General features: G+C 43.2%; 1 protein-coding gene across 2 annotated transcripts in view; it reads left to right on the forward strand.

Annotated features, from left to right (window-relative positions):
- Positions 1-4304: 4304 nt before the first annotated feature.
- LOC136359214 (SAM and SH3 domain-containing protein 1-like) overlaps positions 4305-16030 on the forward strand; it is a 537013-nt gene continuing 525287 nt past the window's right edge. For both annotated transcript variants that reach the window (XM_066315647.1, XM_066315648.1), the window contains exon 1: positions 4305-5924. In XM_066315647.1, coding sequence (XP_066171744.1) covers positions 5472-5924 — 453 coding nt within the window. In that variant the 5' untranslated portion in view covers positions 4305-5471. The remainder of the gene's footprint in view (positions 5925-16030) is intronic.

Here is a 16030-nt window from a genome sequence, read left to right on the forward strand (position 1 = left end):
TGTAGGGATTTCCAAAACTTATGGAGTAGTAAGAATGCAACTATTAGTAAAAATTTAGGATTTCTTCATAAATTTACCTATAGTAAACAGAGCATTCAGTGTGAAACAAAACTTTTTGAGTTTGGGTAAAACTCAGCCATGCACACACCATTTCTGGCTCAAAGCTAGTAGCAATGAGAGTTGGTCAGTGGTTTATGTTTGAAAAGACAAACCCACTCTGAATAGGGAAGCATTGCTTTATGAAAATTGGTGTCTGGCAGCAGCTGTAAAATAGCCAAAAAATTTTTGTTTTGGTTTAGGATAATCTTGTTTTCTTTCAGGATAGAGCCTTTGCTTCAAAAGGCCAAGAAGGTAAAACTTGTGCAAGCCCATTTACCTTCTCACTGACTGTGACATCAAAAATAAAGCATTCGAAGTTGACTCATTAATGGAGAATTTGCTAGTCTGTTGAAGAAGTTGGGCTCTTATATTTTTTATTTCTGTTACTAAGGAAAAAAGGATGACTTTTATGCTGAATTCTTGTTACAGAACTTATTCTGATGAAAACAGGAGCTTCGATTCAGATATTTATTCCAATTTCTATTCAGTTTCTTTATTTATCTCATTAAAAAGAGAACTGAAATTAATGCCTGTAAATTTTTATGGGAAAGGAGAATCACAGTAAATAAAGTAGGTGTTTTGTTTCAAATGCACTCTCAAATCCAAATTAATTTTGTATTCGCAACAAAGAAAAATGGATACTTCATCAGCTAGATCCTTTCACATTGCCTGTTTTATAGTCTCAGTGAGCATTAAGTTATTACAAACATAGTGAGTAAATTTAGACTGGGGTCATGCTTTAGTGTATTTAAAGTTTCCCTTATAATTAAAGCATTGCTTCATTTATATAAAATTCTATGTGATAAATCTATTTTGTAAATAGTACAATTTTTACATTTAAATTTCATATAAATTCCTGCTTGCAGTGTTTTCATTAGTCTCCTTTTTTGTTTCTTTTCTGTGATAAAACTTCTACTTACCTCACAGACATCATGTTTTCAAGTTTTTGTCTGCTGACAAAACATGAGAAGAGGCTAGGAGAACCTGGTTTATCTTACAGATGAAAAGGCAAAGGGAACCACACTGCAGTCTTTCATTGCCTGTGGGGAAAGAGAAGACAGAGCCAAACCATTCTTAGAAGTGCTCAGCAAAAGGACAAGAGACAAAGGTCACAATTGCTTTGACCAGACAAGAGGAAGAAATTCTTTATGGTGAGAGTAGGTCAGCACTGGAAGAGACCACCCAGAAAGACTGGGGAACATCCATCCCTGTGGATTTTCAGAAGCCAATAGGGCAAACCCGTCTGCAACCTGATCGTGGTTTACAAATAGGTCTTCGCTGAATGGGGTATGGGATTGGGTGACTCCCAGGGGTCCTCTCCAATCTAAATTTTCCTAATCTTCTATGAAAGAGTACTTTAAATAATGGTCATCTGATTTTTTTAATGAGGAAAAGTCAGTCTCCAGAACACTTAACAGATATTACCTTCCATTACAGTTAGTACAGCTGTGGGAATTGACATGATGTGTACCAGTTTTTGAAGTTCTAAGTTTATTTCTCTGCAGAGTTTACATGGGAAAATCTTTCTTTAGATGCCGAGTTATGTTGCTGTATTTTTTTTTTAGGACTAACAGTTGGGATAACATATTAGGTATATTCAAACCTTCCCTCAGTCATTGTTATGTCCATCTGGACTCTTTGCCAATGTATTCCAGGTACAGTCAAATAATCAACATTTTACACACAAGTATAAATAGCTCTATTTACTTGAACTAATAGCCTGGTTCTGCAAACATTTGCCATTGTGTATGAGCAGTTCTAGTGAATTATTCACCTCGTGCCCTAGTGGAAACCCTAGAAAAATATTTGAGAGTCTGGTTCTGTTCCTTTAAAAAAAAGCACTGAAATATTAGCTTCCACTCGTTCATTGCACATTATTCTTTGCAACATAATCATGAGGTACTCATTCTGTGTGTGAATTTGTGAGCTTCCTGTTCTGCCTGCACACCTTCACAAATATCTTGATGGAGCTGTATTCATTTCAGTCTTCCTCGCATTCATCAGCTATGTGAGTACTCAGTTCTAAGTGTTTGTGTTTTAGTCTAGGTTTTTTTTCAACCATCAAATACGTGAGTGCATGATGGAAAACATGGAACCGAAGTCAGATATCCAGAGCAAATGCCCATGCTCCTTCCTTAATGTGTCAAAAATCAAATAAATCTTGAAGGTAGACAAAATAAACAACTTCAAATGTTCCTGAATAGTATCACTGCACTTAATAAAAAGCACATAAAGGAGTCTTACAAACTGAGTTTGCTGTTACCAATCAAAACATGCCTCTGTTTTCTGCTCTGCCACTTTTTGACTTTCTTCCTACTTTACTCTTGAGTCACCTTCCCGACATATTGACTACCCTCCCCCCTATTTGGTGTTGTCTGGGAACTCCCAGAGTATGTAGTCCACCTTGGCACTGGGAGCATCAGTGAAGATGAATAACAGTGCTGGCACTAGTATCAATCCTGAGGAACATTCCTTCTACCCAAACTACCAACTACCCACCCACATTTCATGTAAGTCTTCACAAAGACTTGCCCCAGATTTCTCTGTGGGGTTGAGGTGAGGCGGACCAGACTTTTGTTTCCTGGACTTCTGATTGTCTTTCTCATTTTGTTTATTTTTGTATTTCCAAGTCACCTAAAACTTTACTATATTTGCTGACAGGTGACTTAATTTTGTGAAACCAAAATCAGTGCCAAACAACCAGAGAGCTTCACAATGTTGTAACCTTGCCAGCCTGCACAGTCCCATGGGAGTGCACCATTTCTCCTCCTGCCGTCCCATCAGAAGGGTCTTACCCTTTCACCAAGCACATCTGAATAGTAAAATTTGCAATATCTTAAAAGCCTTTCAAGACCCTTACAAAATGCACACATAAAAAGTATATGATTCAGTATGTATTGTCAATAAGACCGATGAATAGGGCCTGCATCAATCAGTTTTCCTGCCTCTCATAACATCAGTTCCAGCTCCAGATCACAGAACCTCCTTGCTAATTTTGCCGGTGCTGTCAGTCTTTCACCAGGTCTGTGAAGAGAAGATAATTGCTGCTTCAATCTGTCTCTGGGCTGAGAAGAGAGTTTGACTTATTATGTGGTCTGCAAGGAAAATAAGATTCAGGGGGTAAAAAAAATAGATAGAAGGAGATTTTAAAAGGAGTAAAATGCTCTTCCTCCTTTCTCCCTCTCCCTCTTCAGCAGACGAACCTGTGACCCCTAGGCTTTCTACCCAGCGGCTGCATTTGAACCGCGGGTAAGTAGCTAACCTTTCCGAAACAACTTGCAGTGCAATGTTTTCTGTGAGAACGCCGCTGTGCTGCGCAATCCTGTGGCGAGCTACACGAAGCCTGAGGACAACCGTGCGCCTAACTCTGCTCAGGAAAGTCCTCCAGGACACCGTTAAGATAAACCCGCTCCCGCGAAATGGCAAACGGGAGCGTGTCCCTCCTCCGGCACCTCTGTGCTGCGGGAGGCCGGTGGGTGCCCCACCGCTTGTCCCCAGTTCCCGCCAGCCCCCGTGAGGAGGTTTATTCGCAGGAAAGGAAGTTTGAAGCAGTCTAAAATTACAATGGCGGGGGTTTCCCCTCAGCCCGCGGTGAGGGCCCGGCCCGGGGAGCCTGGGCGGCGGCGGGGCCGGCGGCGCTTCCCGCGGCGGCCGGGCGGGGGCGCTGCGAGCCCGGCCTTGGTGGGCAGCGCTCGGCGCCTCAGCGGCCCCGGGCGGCCCCGGCGGGGCGGGGGGAGCGGGGCCGGCGCCTCCCGCCTCCCGCAGACCCGCGCCGCTTCCCGGGGCAGCGCCGCTTCGCCCCCCTGCCACCCCCAAAGCGTCCCCTTCCACCGCGAAGGGGTCGCTGCCCGCGCTGGGCGGCCGGCTCCGCCGTCGGTCCGCCTGTCCCAAGGGCGCCGGGGGGCAGCTGCCCGGGCCGTGCCCCCTCGGCGTTCCCTTGCCGCGGGGAAAACGGGGCCGGGCAATCCCGGCGGAGAGCCCGCGGAGCGCTGGCAGCCCCGAGCCGCTGCCCGGCCAGGCTCCTTGGCCCCCGGGCCGGCTGCACGCCGCCTCCCCGCGCCCCCGGCGGGCCGGGCTGGGCAGGCGAGCGGCCGGCGGCAGCGACCGCGGGCTGCGGGCAGGGAAAGTTGGAAAGGCCTGGGGGAGAGCCGAGGCAGGGGGCTGGCAGCGGGGCGGCGGGCGCGGAGGAGGAGCGGGGAGAAGCCGCACCGGGAGGAGCCGGAGGAGATCTGCGGGCGGCGCATCCTCCGGGGTAGAGGAGAGGGAGGACCCGGGCGGGGAGCACCGCTCCGGGCACCGGTGGCCGGGAAGGGAGAGCCGCGGCGGCATCCGGGGGAGGCGGGGGCAGCGCCGGCGACCTGCCGCAGATCGGCTCATCTACCGCCGCCGGAGGATGCACGAAGCGCCGGCCGCCCGCACGGCCCCGCCGCCGCCGCCGCCTCCCCAGGGCGGCCGCGAACAGCGGCGGGAGCGCCGGCGGAGATAGGGCAACGCGGGGAAAGTTGCGCCGGCCGGGCGTAGGGCTGCGTGCCCCGCTGGGGCAGGAGGGCACCGCCGGCATCAGCGCGGAGAAAGTGCGATTGGAAAGCAGATCCTGGTCTCGCTGCCAGCGAAGCGCATTTGACCAGTATTACGGGGATGAAGGGAAACTGGGAAAGTAACTCGGAAAAGTGAGTGGGATTTGGTTTTTTTCTTCCCTCTGTTTTGCTCCTAAGCCGAGAAAAGCCTTTTTAAAGGAAAGCAAAATCCGCCGTTTGCGCCCGCTGCTGGGAGAGGCGCGGGAGAGGAGGGCACTGCACACCGGCACCCCTGCCCATGCTGGGCGAGGGATCCTGCGCTCGGCTCTCCCCCGACACCATCGGGTACCAAAGCAGCTACTTCTAGTAAGATTCATCACACGACAGAGCGCAGGAAGGTGAGACAGAAGCAGAAACAGAAACTAACACTGAAAGGAAGAAAGCAAAAAAAAAAAAAAAAAAAAAAAAAAGGCAGCGACTGCGAATTACTTCCAGAGAAAGTGGGTGGATGTTATGCAGCAGCGACCTAGGATTGTAGAGGGGATGCACCCTTATATTTTGCTTCTCTCTAGTCCGAGCCTCCCTTCCCCGGTGGCAGAAAGCGTCTATACTTGGTACAAGAGGAGGAATAAGCAGGAGGGGTGCGCTCAGCACTGCTTGCGGTGCCCTACTGATCTGCTTTAAGGAATTTCTTTTTTCTTTTTTTTTTTTCTCCTGGTGGATGTTTCCTTGACCTTGATTTTGAGACCTCTTACTTGCATCGCAGTTTTTGTCGCTTTATTCCCTTTGGCGAAAAGTGGAAAGGGGGAGGCTGGCTTGGGTGCTGAAAGTTGCAGTCATTATTTTGGAGCCAGCATGTGCACCAACATAGTCTACGAGTGGCTGAAGACCCTGCAGCTCCCCCAGTACGCGGAGTCCTTCGTCGACAATGGCTACGACGACCTGGAGGTCTGCAAGCAGATCGGCGACCCGGACCTGGATGCCATCGGCGTGGCCGTGCCCCACCACCGGCGCCGAATCCACGAAGCCGTGCGGCGGCTGAAGGAGGCGGACGAGAGGGCGGCGGGGCTCTACTTCACCCTGGAGCCGCCGCCGCCCGCCGCCCCCGCCGGGCGCTGTCCCCGCCGGGCGGGGGGCCCGGAGGAGCCGCGGCGGGGGGCGGCCCCCAGGGCCCGGCCCGGTGGGCGGCGGGGGGCGGCCGGGCCCGGGGGGCTGGTCGCGTACCCCAGGCTGAAGCTGAAGATCATGATCCGGGACAAGCTCATCCGCGACGGCATCAACCTGAGTAAACCGCCCTACTCCAACAAGGTAAGAGGGGCCCCGCCGGGCGCCACCCCAGGGGGAGCCGTGGCTGTCGGCTGTGGAGGAGGAGCGGGGCGGCTGGGCTGGGGATGCGGGGTCCAGCAGGGCCTGGTCCCGCCTCTGCCAGGTACCGGTGCTGAGTTTCTCCGGTTGTGCCAATCGCATGTTGGAGGGTCATATGGTAGGGACCGAGCTCCAGCAAGGTGTGAAGAGTAGTGGGGCCAACAAAGGTGAGATCCACCAACACTTTTTGGCATTGATGGCATGGCATGGGGCTGTGTTTGGGTATTTCCTTCCTTTTTTTTTTCATTAACCGGTTCGTTTGGTCCGGTTTAGTTTGAGGTGGGAAAGTGGAAATTGACGGGATGGTCTTAATGGTTTGGGCGTTTGTTTTTCTGTGAAACTCTTCCATTGTGTTGAAGAGGGATGTCTTCTCATACGTTTTGGTAGTGGTCCTGTTTTGGTGTCAGTTACTGTTGGTGAAAGGGCTCCTGAAGCAAGTGGTCATCTGGCTGGAGGAAGAACTCCAGCAGCTAAATCCAACTGTTGCCTGGATTTATTTGCTGGAAGATGGTAGTGACTGGTGAATGTCAAAACTATTCATCAGCTGCTTCGGCACAGTCAGTCAATCTCCAGGTTGCACAGTCTGCTGAGAGACAAGAAAAGGGTACATCTCAGAAGAGTCTGTTCCAGTCTGATGAAACCTCAATGTTTACCTAATTCTTATCTTTTGAAAAGGTTACAATATAAGATTCATCAGCTTTGGAAGTCTGAAGTTGTTTTATCTGAAAGTTTTGGTAGGTTTCCTGATGAAAACGTAGTATACAGAATAAGTAAAACAATAGAATAAAATTAATAATACCGTGGGGAAGAAAATGGTTTGTGAAAGAAATTAAGGTATTACAATGCATGGGGGTTTCAGAGTTCAGAGGGAAGTGCTTCAGAATATTTTGATGACTCAAGTTGCCTGTATTTTCTTCAATAATTTGAAGTCTCATTTTTCAGAAAGACTGAGCAGTTGATGTTGACCTTCAACTCTTGGATACTTTTTCTCCCTGAAATGCTTATGAATGTATGAAAGCAAAGTGATGTGGAGGGCTACAAATCTGGGTTTACAGAAATGTGAGGAATTAAAACTGAGAATGTATCATCTGCTGTCAGGGACATGGGTGTGAGGATAATGGGTAAAATTCAACTTGGATAACAGGTGCAGATAATAGAACTGCAAATTTCAGTATTGCAATTTTTTTTTACATCTCAGTGTCAGAGGCCCATAGTCACTTCTCAAGTACAGCGCAGTTGTCTGGTTTGGGTTATTTATTTGTTCCCATTACCTGAACTTCTGGCTGATGACATGGTCAGACACATTATGTCAAATTTAACATTCATGACCATGTAGTCTAAGTACAGCATCTTCCAAAAGTTACTGTATCATTTTGGGAAGGTTTCCCCCCCCCCCCCCCCCACCGTTTGGAATAACACTTCATTAGACTGAACATTACCATTACATGTCTGATACAAAAGAAATTCCGTGGAAGTTCTGGCTTGTCAGTTATCACCACGTTATCACCTCCACAGCTATGTTTCATTTCTTCCTTTTGACTTTGTGTGTGTTCTTAGTTACCAATTCAGCCTTTCCAAGTGGATCTTCTGCCTTCTTCTGCCTCTGTGGTATTTTAAACTTGTTCAGAAGTGGCACTTTGGGACATGGTTTAGTGGTGGACTTGGCAGTGCTGGGTAATGGATGGACTCAGTGATCTTAAAGGTCTTTTCCAACTTGAATGATTCTATGATACTCTTCCATGGGAACTGTAAAATTTATAGGATGCCAGCATGTAACATCAAGGCAATTCAAGTCCTTGGCATTGATTTCTTCTTTAGCTCACTTTATTTTAATTTGATGAGTCTGATAATTATGTGGATTAACTGTCAGGACAAGCTTGCCTTACACAGAAAGCATCACTCAGCTCTAACTGTTTAAAATCTAAATATTATATTTTGAAATACAAAGAGAAACAAAGTTTACTTTCCTAGTTTTATTTTAGGCTCTGATGTCAATGTATTTATTTTGGATAATAAATGCATATAACATAATTTTTTACAATAACAGAAAAAACTTCCTCTCTTCTCAACATGAATCACTTCACATTGTAGCATGTTGTAAGAAACTATAAAGTTGGCAAGATTTGAGTGTGTGTTGCTCAACATGGATTATTCTGAATGCCACCCACCATAGCCATCTATCTCCAAAATGGCTTAAACTGAATAGCAAAAAATCACGTCACTGTACATTATTTATTGGATGTTGTTTAGAGCAAGAAAGATTAAATACTGTATTTTTACATCTGGGAAAGAGCCATATTATAGCAGTGTCTCTTAAAAAAACTCAACAAAACCTAAAAAAACTAACAAAGCCAAACTTTAGAAAATTGTGGGTATAATTTAAGCATTAGAGTTTTAATATAGAATATGCAACATACGGGTTTCTGCATGTCAAAAGAAACAATGTATTTTCTGAAGCACACAGGATTAAAGAATCAACTTGAAGTTTATGTCATTCTTTTTTGTATACATTTACCACGCATCCTTATCATGTGGACATTCTGGAGTGAGGCACTAGACCACCGACCTATTGGATATCCTTTGCATTTCCTGAGCTGCATACTAGTCTTCCACTTCCATGGCTTATGTGGAGAATGCCATCTTTTCTTCTTAATATCTATGCATAGAAATTAGTATCTGTGAAAGGAGGAGCCTGCCGGTGTGTGTATATGTATACGTGTACATATGTATATGCATTTCAGTTGTTTCCTGAAGAGTACTGCTTGGATTAAATTTTGAAGTTCTCAAGCAAGATTTGGTGTTTTATTTTAAAACATCCCTGCGAACTGGAGGGGCTTCTCCTCTGGCTTCTTCAGAGTCTTTTGCTAGCTGAGGTGTAAACATGTCAAAAGATCAAAAATTAATATTGGATGTGGCTGTGGAGATGTTAAAAGCATTCTTTTGCTCTCCTTCCTTTTTGCTGTAGTTTCAGAGGAAAGGTGGAACAGAGTGGGAAAAATAGAAATTTATTGCTATGGTAAATTTTAGTTTAACTTAGTTTGATTACAGTCAGCAGAAATGGCTAACAGCTACTTAGCAGAGCTTAATATAAATCCCTTAAAAGACATGAAGACTTGGAATTGAAGCTATGCATGTGGATGACTTCAGAAACATAGAATTATCATAAGCCATCTTGATTATTTCCATGGAGAATTTGAATGAGCCTCACCTCCTTATATTGCATTTTATGTGTATTTCAGGTAAACCAAGGAATGTAACTGTAACTGAGGAGAACTCTACAGGAGTCAGACTTTGTTCCATGTTGGAAATGCTCCACAGTACTCAAAGCCTTACTCAAAGCCTTAACAAAGTTTAAGTTTGTTTACCAAGCTTGCTATTGCTGGCTGGTAGCCTTAGGAGTCTCACATGTCTGCGAAACTTCTTGTGGAGGTGATGGGATTTAATTCCCTTTGAGCAAGAACCCATGGTCAAGTAAAACATCTTGTCATCTTGAAACTGCTAGCTGCTAAAAAAATTTATTTTTTGTGGTTATAATTCTGTCGTTAATTAGGAAGTGAATTATGCCCAGTGTAGAAAGACTTTTAACAGTCTTTTGCCCTGTATAAATTTTGGGGAATGAATTGATAGCAGAAGGAAACCAAAATGAGCAGACCCCCTGCACTACAGTGAAGATGAATGAAGGAAAACACAGCACTGACCTGAACCAACAGGATCTGAGAAGTATAGCCATTAACTCCACACAAAACCACTTCTTTCTTTGGTGGGCTTATTCCAAAATGGATAATGTCTGTGCTGGGTTGGAGCAGGAGTAGAGTCACTAAATGTCACTGTGGAAGAGAGAGCAGAGGAGCATTCAATTTTGTCAATATAAAGAAAAGTAGGGTACCTTGTTGTGGAACATGCCAAGAGAAATTTAGTACTCTATTTATCTTGAATATAGATTAAGTGACATTTAATAGTTTACCGGAATTTCATTATTATTTCTAATTGAAATAAATGGCCTGACCTGTTTCTTGAAGAACTTTGTTCAATTTTTCATCTGCAGAGAATTGCAAATACATTAAAAACATACATACATTAAGTCTTCCGCACGAATTAAGAAGATTTGCTTAGCCTATATGAAGTTATAGCCATGGAGATTTCAGTATTTATTACAGAGAATAAAACTGTAGTGTGACATATGTACATGTACGTGACCTCATTGTCACTCGCTGTGCTCTTCCTGATTATCAGCATGCTCAGAAAACAAACACTAAAAATTCAGATGCATGAGATCATAATCTCAAGAGTTCAAGCAGATGTAGAAAAGTAAAATGTCAGATCCAAGTGAGTATCTGCTTAAACACCCAAACACATTCTTTTTAAGTTATGTGCTGATAATATAGCACAGATTTGTGGTTCTGATTAAGTCTTTGTTTAATCCTTGCTACTACAAAATGAGGAATATTTCACATAAATGTTAGGAGGTAAAGATGCCAGCAATACTGCTTTGAAATACACTTGTTCAAGCTGGGGCTGGATAATGTAATCAGCACTTTAGATAGCTACAGAAGTGAATTCAGCAAATTAAAAATATTGTGCTTTGAAGAAATGGCAACGCTCACCTCTACTGGAATTAAACATGAACCTTTTTCTAAAGACCTGGCTGCTTTAGAATAACTGCATCAACTCTGATTAGCAGAACGTTCTCAAATATGCCTTGGGGAAAGCTGCCTATTGACAGAAGTACTAGTGCATTAAGTAGTAACAATATTTTCATGGCAATAAATTAGCAAAGCTACAGGCAATGTTCAGGAAGTAAAAAGGTATTTTATATAAGATACCACTGAATTTGCCTTTGACTTTACAACTCTGTTTTCTTTTAAGGAAAACATAGCACCTCATATAGTTGGCAGCTGTTTCGAAGTCCCAGTTTGTTAAACTCAAAAAAAAAAAAACCCTGAAAAAGATCTTCTTCCAATCAGCCCTTTAAAGCAAAATGTTGCAGAATATGAACAATACAGTACTATATTGTATTTGCATTTGAATTGTTCCTGAATATTTTAAAGTGTATTCAATCTCCTCTGGAAATGTTGATTGCAAATCTTCATGGGTTTCATTATTTTTCAATTTAGTGGGGAGGGAAGATTTCATTAGGGTACATTACAAGTGGAGTCCTGAGAGAGGATAGTATCAGCTCCATGGCTTTCTTGCCCCCTTTCCATTGATTGTGCTAAGAGTAATTTCTGATCTCTGATCGTGGTGTGGGCTGGCAGAGGAGCTGTGAGGGGCTGAGCAGCTGCCCTGCCAGGGGCATCCTGCATCCTCACAAGGCGCTAAGTTTGAAGGAAAAGCTAAACTTAAAGATTCCTGGCAAAAGAGAAATGCCTAGTCTCTGGTAGTTTCTTGAGGGCTTTTTGCTTTCCCCAAAGGACTTGATTTAGTCAGAGCTCTGTAGTGCAAAGCTGAACTGATTTTTCCCACCTAATGTGGGGTTTTGTTTTAATACTGCTCCTCAACGGGGACACCACCAGTGGTGTGACAAAAGTCTGTCTACCAGTTTCACTCCTCCACGTTGATAGCCTGTCTTGTTTCAAGTAAGTTTGGTGATCATAAGGCTTTCTGAAAAGTAAATGCATTTTAAGGAAAATATTTGTGTTGATGTCCCCACCCCCAGAGCTTCTGTCTCTGCCATATGTAGGATGATGAAGCCCATACAAACAAATATGCAAGTGGAATACAAAAAACCAAGATAATTTCTCACCAAATAAGCAATCTTGTGAGCCATGCTTCTGGTTTTGCTTATGACCAATATGAATATCTCACATATTCTCACATATTCCATAATGTATAGGGCAACTGTGTCCCAAATTTCTGACATGGAATTGAAAAACTTTTTTAAAGTCATGACAGATTTTAGACAGATGAGGCACTGGGATCCACTGCTGCAGTGTCTTTGTCTATTGCCTTAGGATTAAGAGTAAACTTCCTTACATGTAAGTAAGAGAAATGTGATTGAGGAATAACTAGTGGCCTGGCTGCATGGCAATTAGTTATGCTTGTTAATTCTCCATGTTAGTTATACCCTGTGTGCATATGTAATTCTGGAGGATCCCTATCCACTAAGGTGTATAGATCCATACATAACCTGAAATATAATAACAGCCATTACAGAGTTTTTGAAAAATGCAGCAGAGAGGTTTGAATTGACAGGAATACTATTATTGTAGATTAGGAATAAATTTATTTTATCACTTACAGGAACTCGCTTAGTGGTTTGAGACTCTTCTACAGCAGAAGAGGATGGAATGTGTTAATACTACAATGTAGGTTCAGCGTTTGAATTTCTTGCTTTGTCAGTTTGAATGAGCCCCTCTGCTTGGTGTTTGACAAAGCTATCTGTTCAATCTCTTTGTCTAGGCTAATATGACATCTCATATTGATGTCCTTATCTTGACAAATGTGGTGGCTTGTGCAGCCTGCAGGAATTGTCTTTTATTAAAAGAGCACTGCATGGCTATGTTTAGCACTGCCACGTTATTTTGGGAATGGCTGTGCAGCAGGAAGGGGAGAATTGGGTGAACCTTCCATGACACTGGCAGTCTGCGAGCCAAGCCAGCCCAAAGCTGTCTCCAGTGACTCATCCAGCCTCTTCAGTTTGTTACTTGTAGATAGTAAAAAAACTTTTCTTATGATTTTGCAAAACAAAAAAGAAGTGGCATGTCACGTGAAACACGAGTAGAAGGGCCTTCAAATAGTATCTCATCTTCATTCTCACAAACTCAGCAGGATGGGAATGACGGTGATTCATGCCTCTCGCGGGAGCCCTGTTCTTCCAGTTGGTCTCATTCCCAGTGAAGTCAGTGGGGGTTTTGCCAGGGATTTCATTTGATGCTTCTTTTTGAGTGAGGTGGTCCAATTTAAATCCGCTAAAAAGCATTCCCTTACAGGCTGTAATTGTGGTGGTGGACAAGAACAGGATTACACGAGTTTAGAATGGTAAATACAACAATAGCATGAAAAAAAAAGAAAAAATCAGAACTTTTCAGAGTTTTAAGAATCACCATTAACATCTCAAACAGTAGTGAGGCAAATTTTTTAACATAGATCTTACAGGTCTGTGGTAGAATAAATGTTTGGTAAATATTCTCTGAAATCTCCACTAACATGTATTGGTTGGATATATCATAGTCTTTTACAGTGTCCTCTCAGTAACTTAAAATCAGGAAGAAATAGCAATAATATATGGCAAATAAACCTTATAGGCAGGTACAAATGTATGTCTACACATTTGGGGTTTTTCCCAGAATAATTGCATTGGTTTTGAGGAAACACACCCTGATGCAGGTATGTGGTGTTATCACTGCATCTGATGTCAGTCTTTTGGGGAAATTAAGTCTGGTTCTGATGTCTGTACCTCAGAAAATGCACAGTAAACTAGGCCTGGTTAAGAAAAGAGCTAAAAGGCTAGGAAAAAACCCTTGCCTCTCAGTCAGGGGCTAAGGAGGGCTTGTACTGTTTTGTTTTTTTTTTTTTTTCCCAGAGTTAGTTAAGTGGCCACTTGGCCATACTTTCACATGCACAGAAGGAAATATTTTTATTAGGAGAAAAAGACATTGAGAACTTCACTGGCTGAGATCTGGAACTAAGCTATTCATGCTGTGAAGAAGGCCAACAGCCAGTATAAACCAAAAACTTAGTAAGTTAATATTCCATAGAGGAAAAAACAAAACAACCTCCAGACAAAACCAGGCGTGTGTGCCATTTTTGCATCAATGCCCGTAGTTTGTGGATAGACAAGTTTGCTGGTAGTGGGACCTCTGCACTAGCAAGCTCCTTTCCTCTGGGCTCCACATTTCACAGCCCTACTCTCCCAGAGCCTTCTGTGTACCCCAGAGCTACCCAATCCCTGACTTCTCCTAAATCGTCCCCCCAAAGTCTGCCTCAAGACACACTGTCTTCTCCCCTAAAAGCAATCTCTTTCTCACCCAAGAATAGTCTTTTGCCTTTGATCTCCATAACATTTTTTCTCCTAATCCACATCCTGTATGAGTTTCATTCCATCTCCCTCTCCTGCTGCCCAATGTCTCAGGCTGCTATTTGGACCCTTCTCCTCCCTTATGTTCTAATGAGAAATTATCTCTCCTGCTCAGGAGGGCAGGGCAATCACTTCCCTGCCCGTTGTGCTCAGTGTCCCCAGCTGCCTTCCCACTGACTTACACAGGTGGCTGAACCCAGATTGTTAGCATAAAACGAAAACTCTAAACTTTGATGTTAAAAATTTCAATCTTAAAACTGCCACAAGCAGCAGTCATCCAAAGTCCCTCCAGCCCCAGTTTTGTGGCAGAAAGAAGGGATTCATCTAGAAAAAGGAGGATGTATAATAGCTTTTGAACTGCTGCATGGGACTGATTTAAACTGATTTTTGAAGCAGGACTCAATGTATTCTTAAAAAAATAAGTTGTAACCTCAGTGCAAAATGTCTTCAGTGCAAAAATTCTGAAAGGCTTTTCTTCTTGCATAATTTTCTTGTTCTAATAATATGATCATAATAATTGCTTCTAATTGCAGCATCTCTGAATTCTTGTCCAGTTGGTTTTTGTTCGCCAAAATGTTTTTCTTGAGATTTTATTTAAACCTTTTCTGCTTATAACTGCTTGTATTGTACTGCATTCAGAATTTTTATACAAATGCATCTCTGACCTCTTGTTTGCCTCGTAGTTAAGGCTTCCCCCTAAATACCCAGCTATTAGTTTAGCAGAGTGTTTTCTGCAGTTAGGGAATGAAGAGTACCGGAATAAAGAATCATCAAGACTATTGTAAGTCTTCTTGTGCTAGTTCCTAAGCTAAAAATTTCGACCTAAATATAAGGGCATGTGGCTATTTCAGCCTCTGAGTCTACATCCTTTCTCACATCATACCAAATGTCAGAAGGAGATCTCATTTTAAAACACTAACCTGTAGAAACTAATGGTGGAAATTGAAATTTCTAACCTAGAAGATTTGTTCCTTTTTAAGGTATTAACACTTAAAAGAAGAGAAAACAGAAAATAAGTAACTAAAACAAAGTAATTTCGATTTAACCTGCTGTTTTCATATGAAGAAAACTTACTCGACTTTCCTGTGATAACTTCTGAATAAGATTTTGTCAAGAGGGCGTTTCAGAGAGAGCATTTTCACATGCACTTAGTATTTGCACAGTGTTAAAAATAATGCTCTGTAGTTTGTGGACTAGGATGGAGCAAGAGGAAGTTTTACAAGAATATCACTAGCTGGTTTCTGTCCAGCTCTAAAAATTACACAGTAGAGACATACTTCATAGAGCAAATGATTAGAAGTAATAAAATGTGTATGTGTCATTGCCAGTAATGTCAAAACCAAAACCAAACAAACCCCCCAGTCACTCATTTCATATCTCTTCAAGAAGTAACATTTGTATCCTAGCAAAAGTTGAGACAAAACTCTTCAATATTTCTCAGTCTTGTGGTCTAAACCCCCCATTTGAAACAATGTTGAAAAATTCTCTTTTTCAACTGAAAATATTCAGTGGTGTTTTGGGTCCTGATGCAGTAGTTCCCCAGGATTATTTGTTGTTGTTGTTGTTGTTGTTCTCTTTGATAGAAAGGCATGCACGTGCTGTCAAGTGAAAGGACGGGAGCTTATTTGCTATCAGACAGCAACTGAAATCAGCTGAGCCAGGCTTGCTCCCGAGTGCTCCCAGGCTGGTAGCCTCAGTGCTCATTTACCTCTATAAATATGAGTAGCACTGTGTAACCTTGAGCCATCTGGGTGTATTTTTCCAAGGGAGTTTTGCCTGTGATAATGCTTGTCATAGGTAAGTTTTATGCATGTTATTGAAAAGAGATGTTGCTATAGAAGGGGTGGTCTGAATATCTTGCGGGTTGGCTTATATTGATGCTACAGCAAGTATGTGCTAGTTTGGGTGCTGTGCTTTTTATAAAACATTGCATCACTTATGAAATTGGGTGGCTTTTCTATGAGCCTTCAGTAGTGGGTATTAATTCCACTCTGTAAGAAGCTATGAAGGATTGAGGTATTTCCCTAAAGAA

This window comes from Sylvia atricapilla, chromosome 3 (assembly GCF_009819655.1).
Source record: "Sylvia atricapilla isolate bSylAtr1 chromosome 3, bSylAtr1.pri, whole genome shotgun sequence".
Taxonomy (NCBI): domain Eukaryota; kingdom Metazoa; phylum Chordata; class Aves; order Passeriformes; family Sylviidae; genus Sylvia; species Sylvia atricapilla.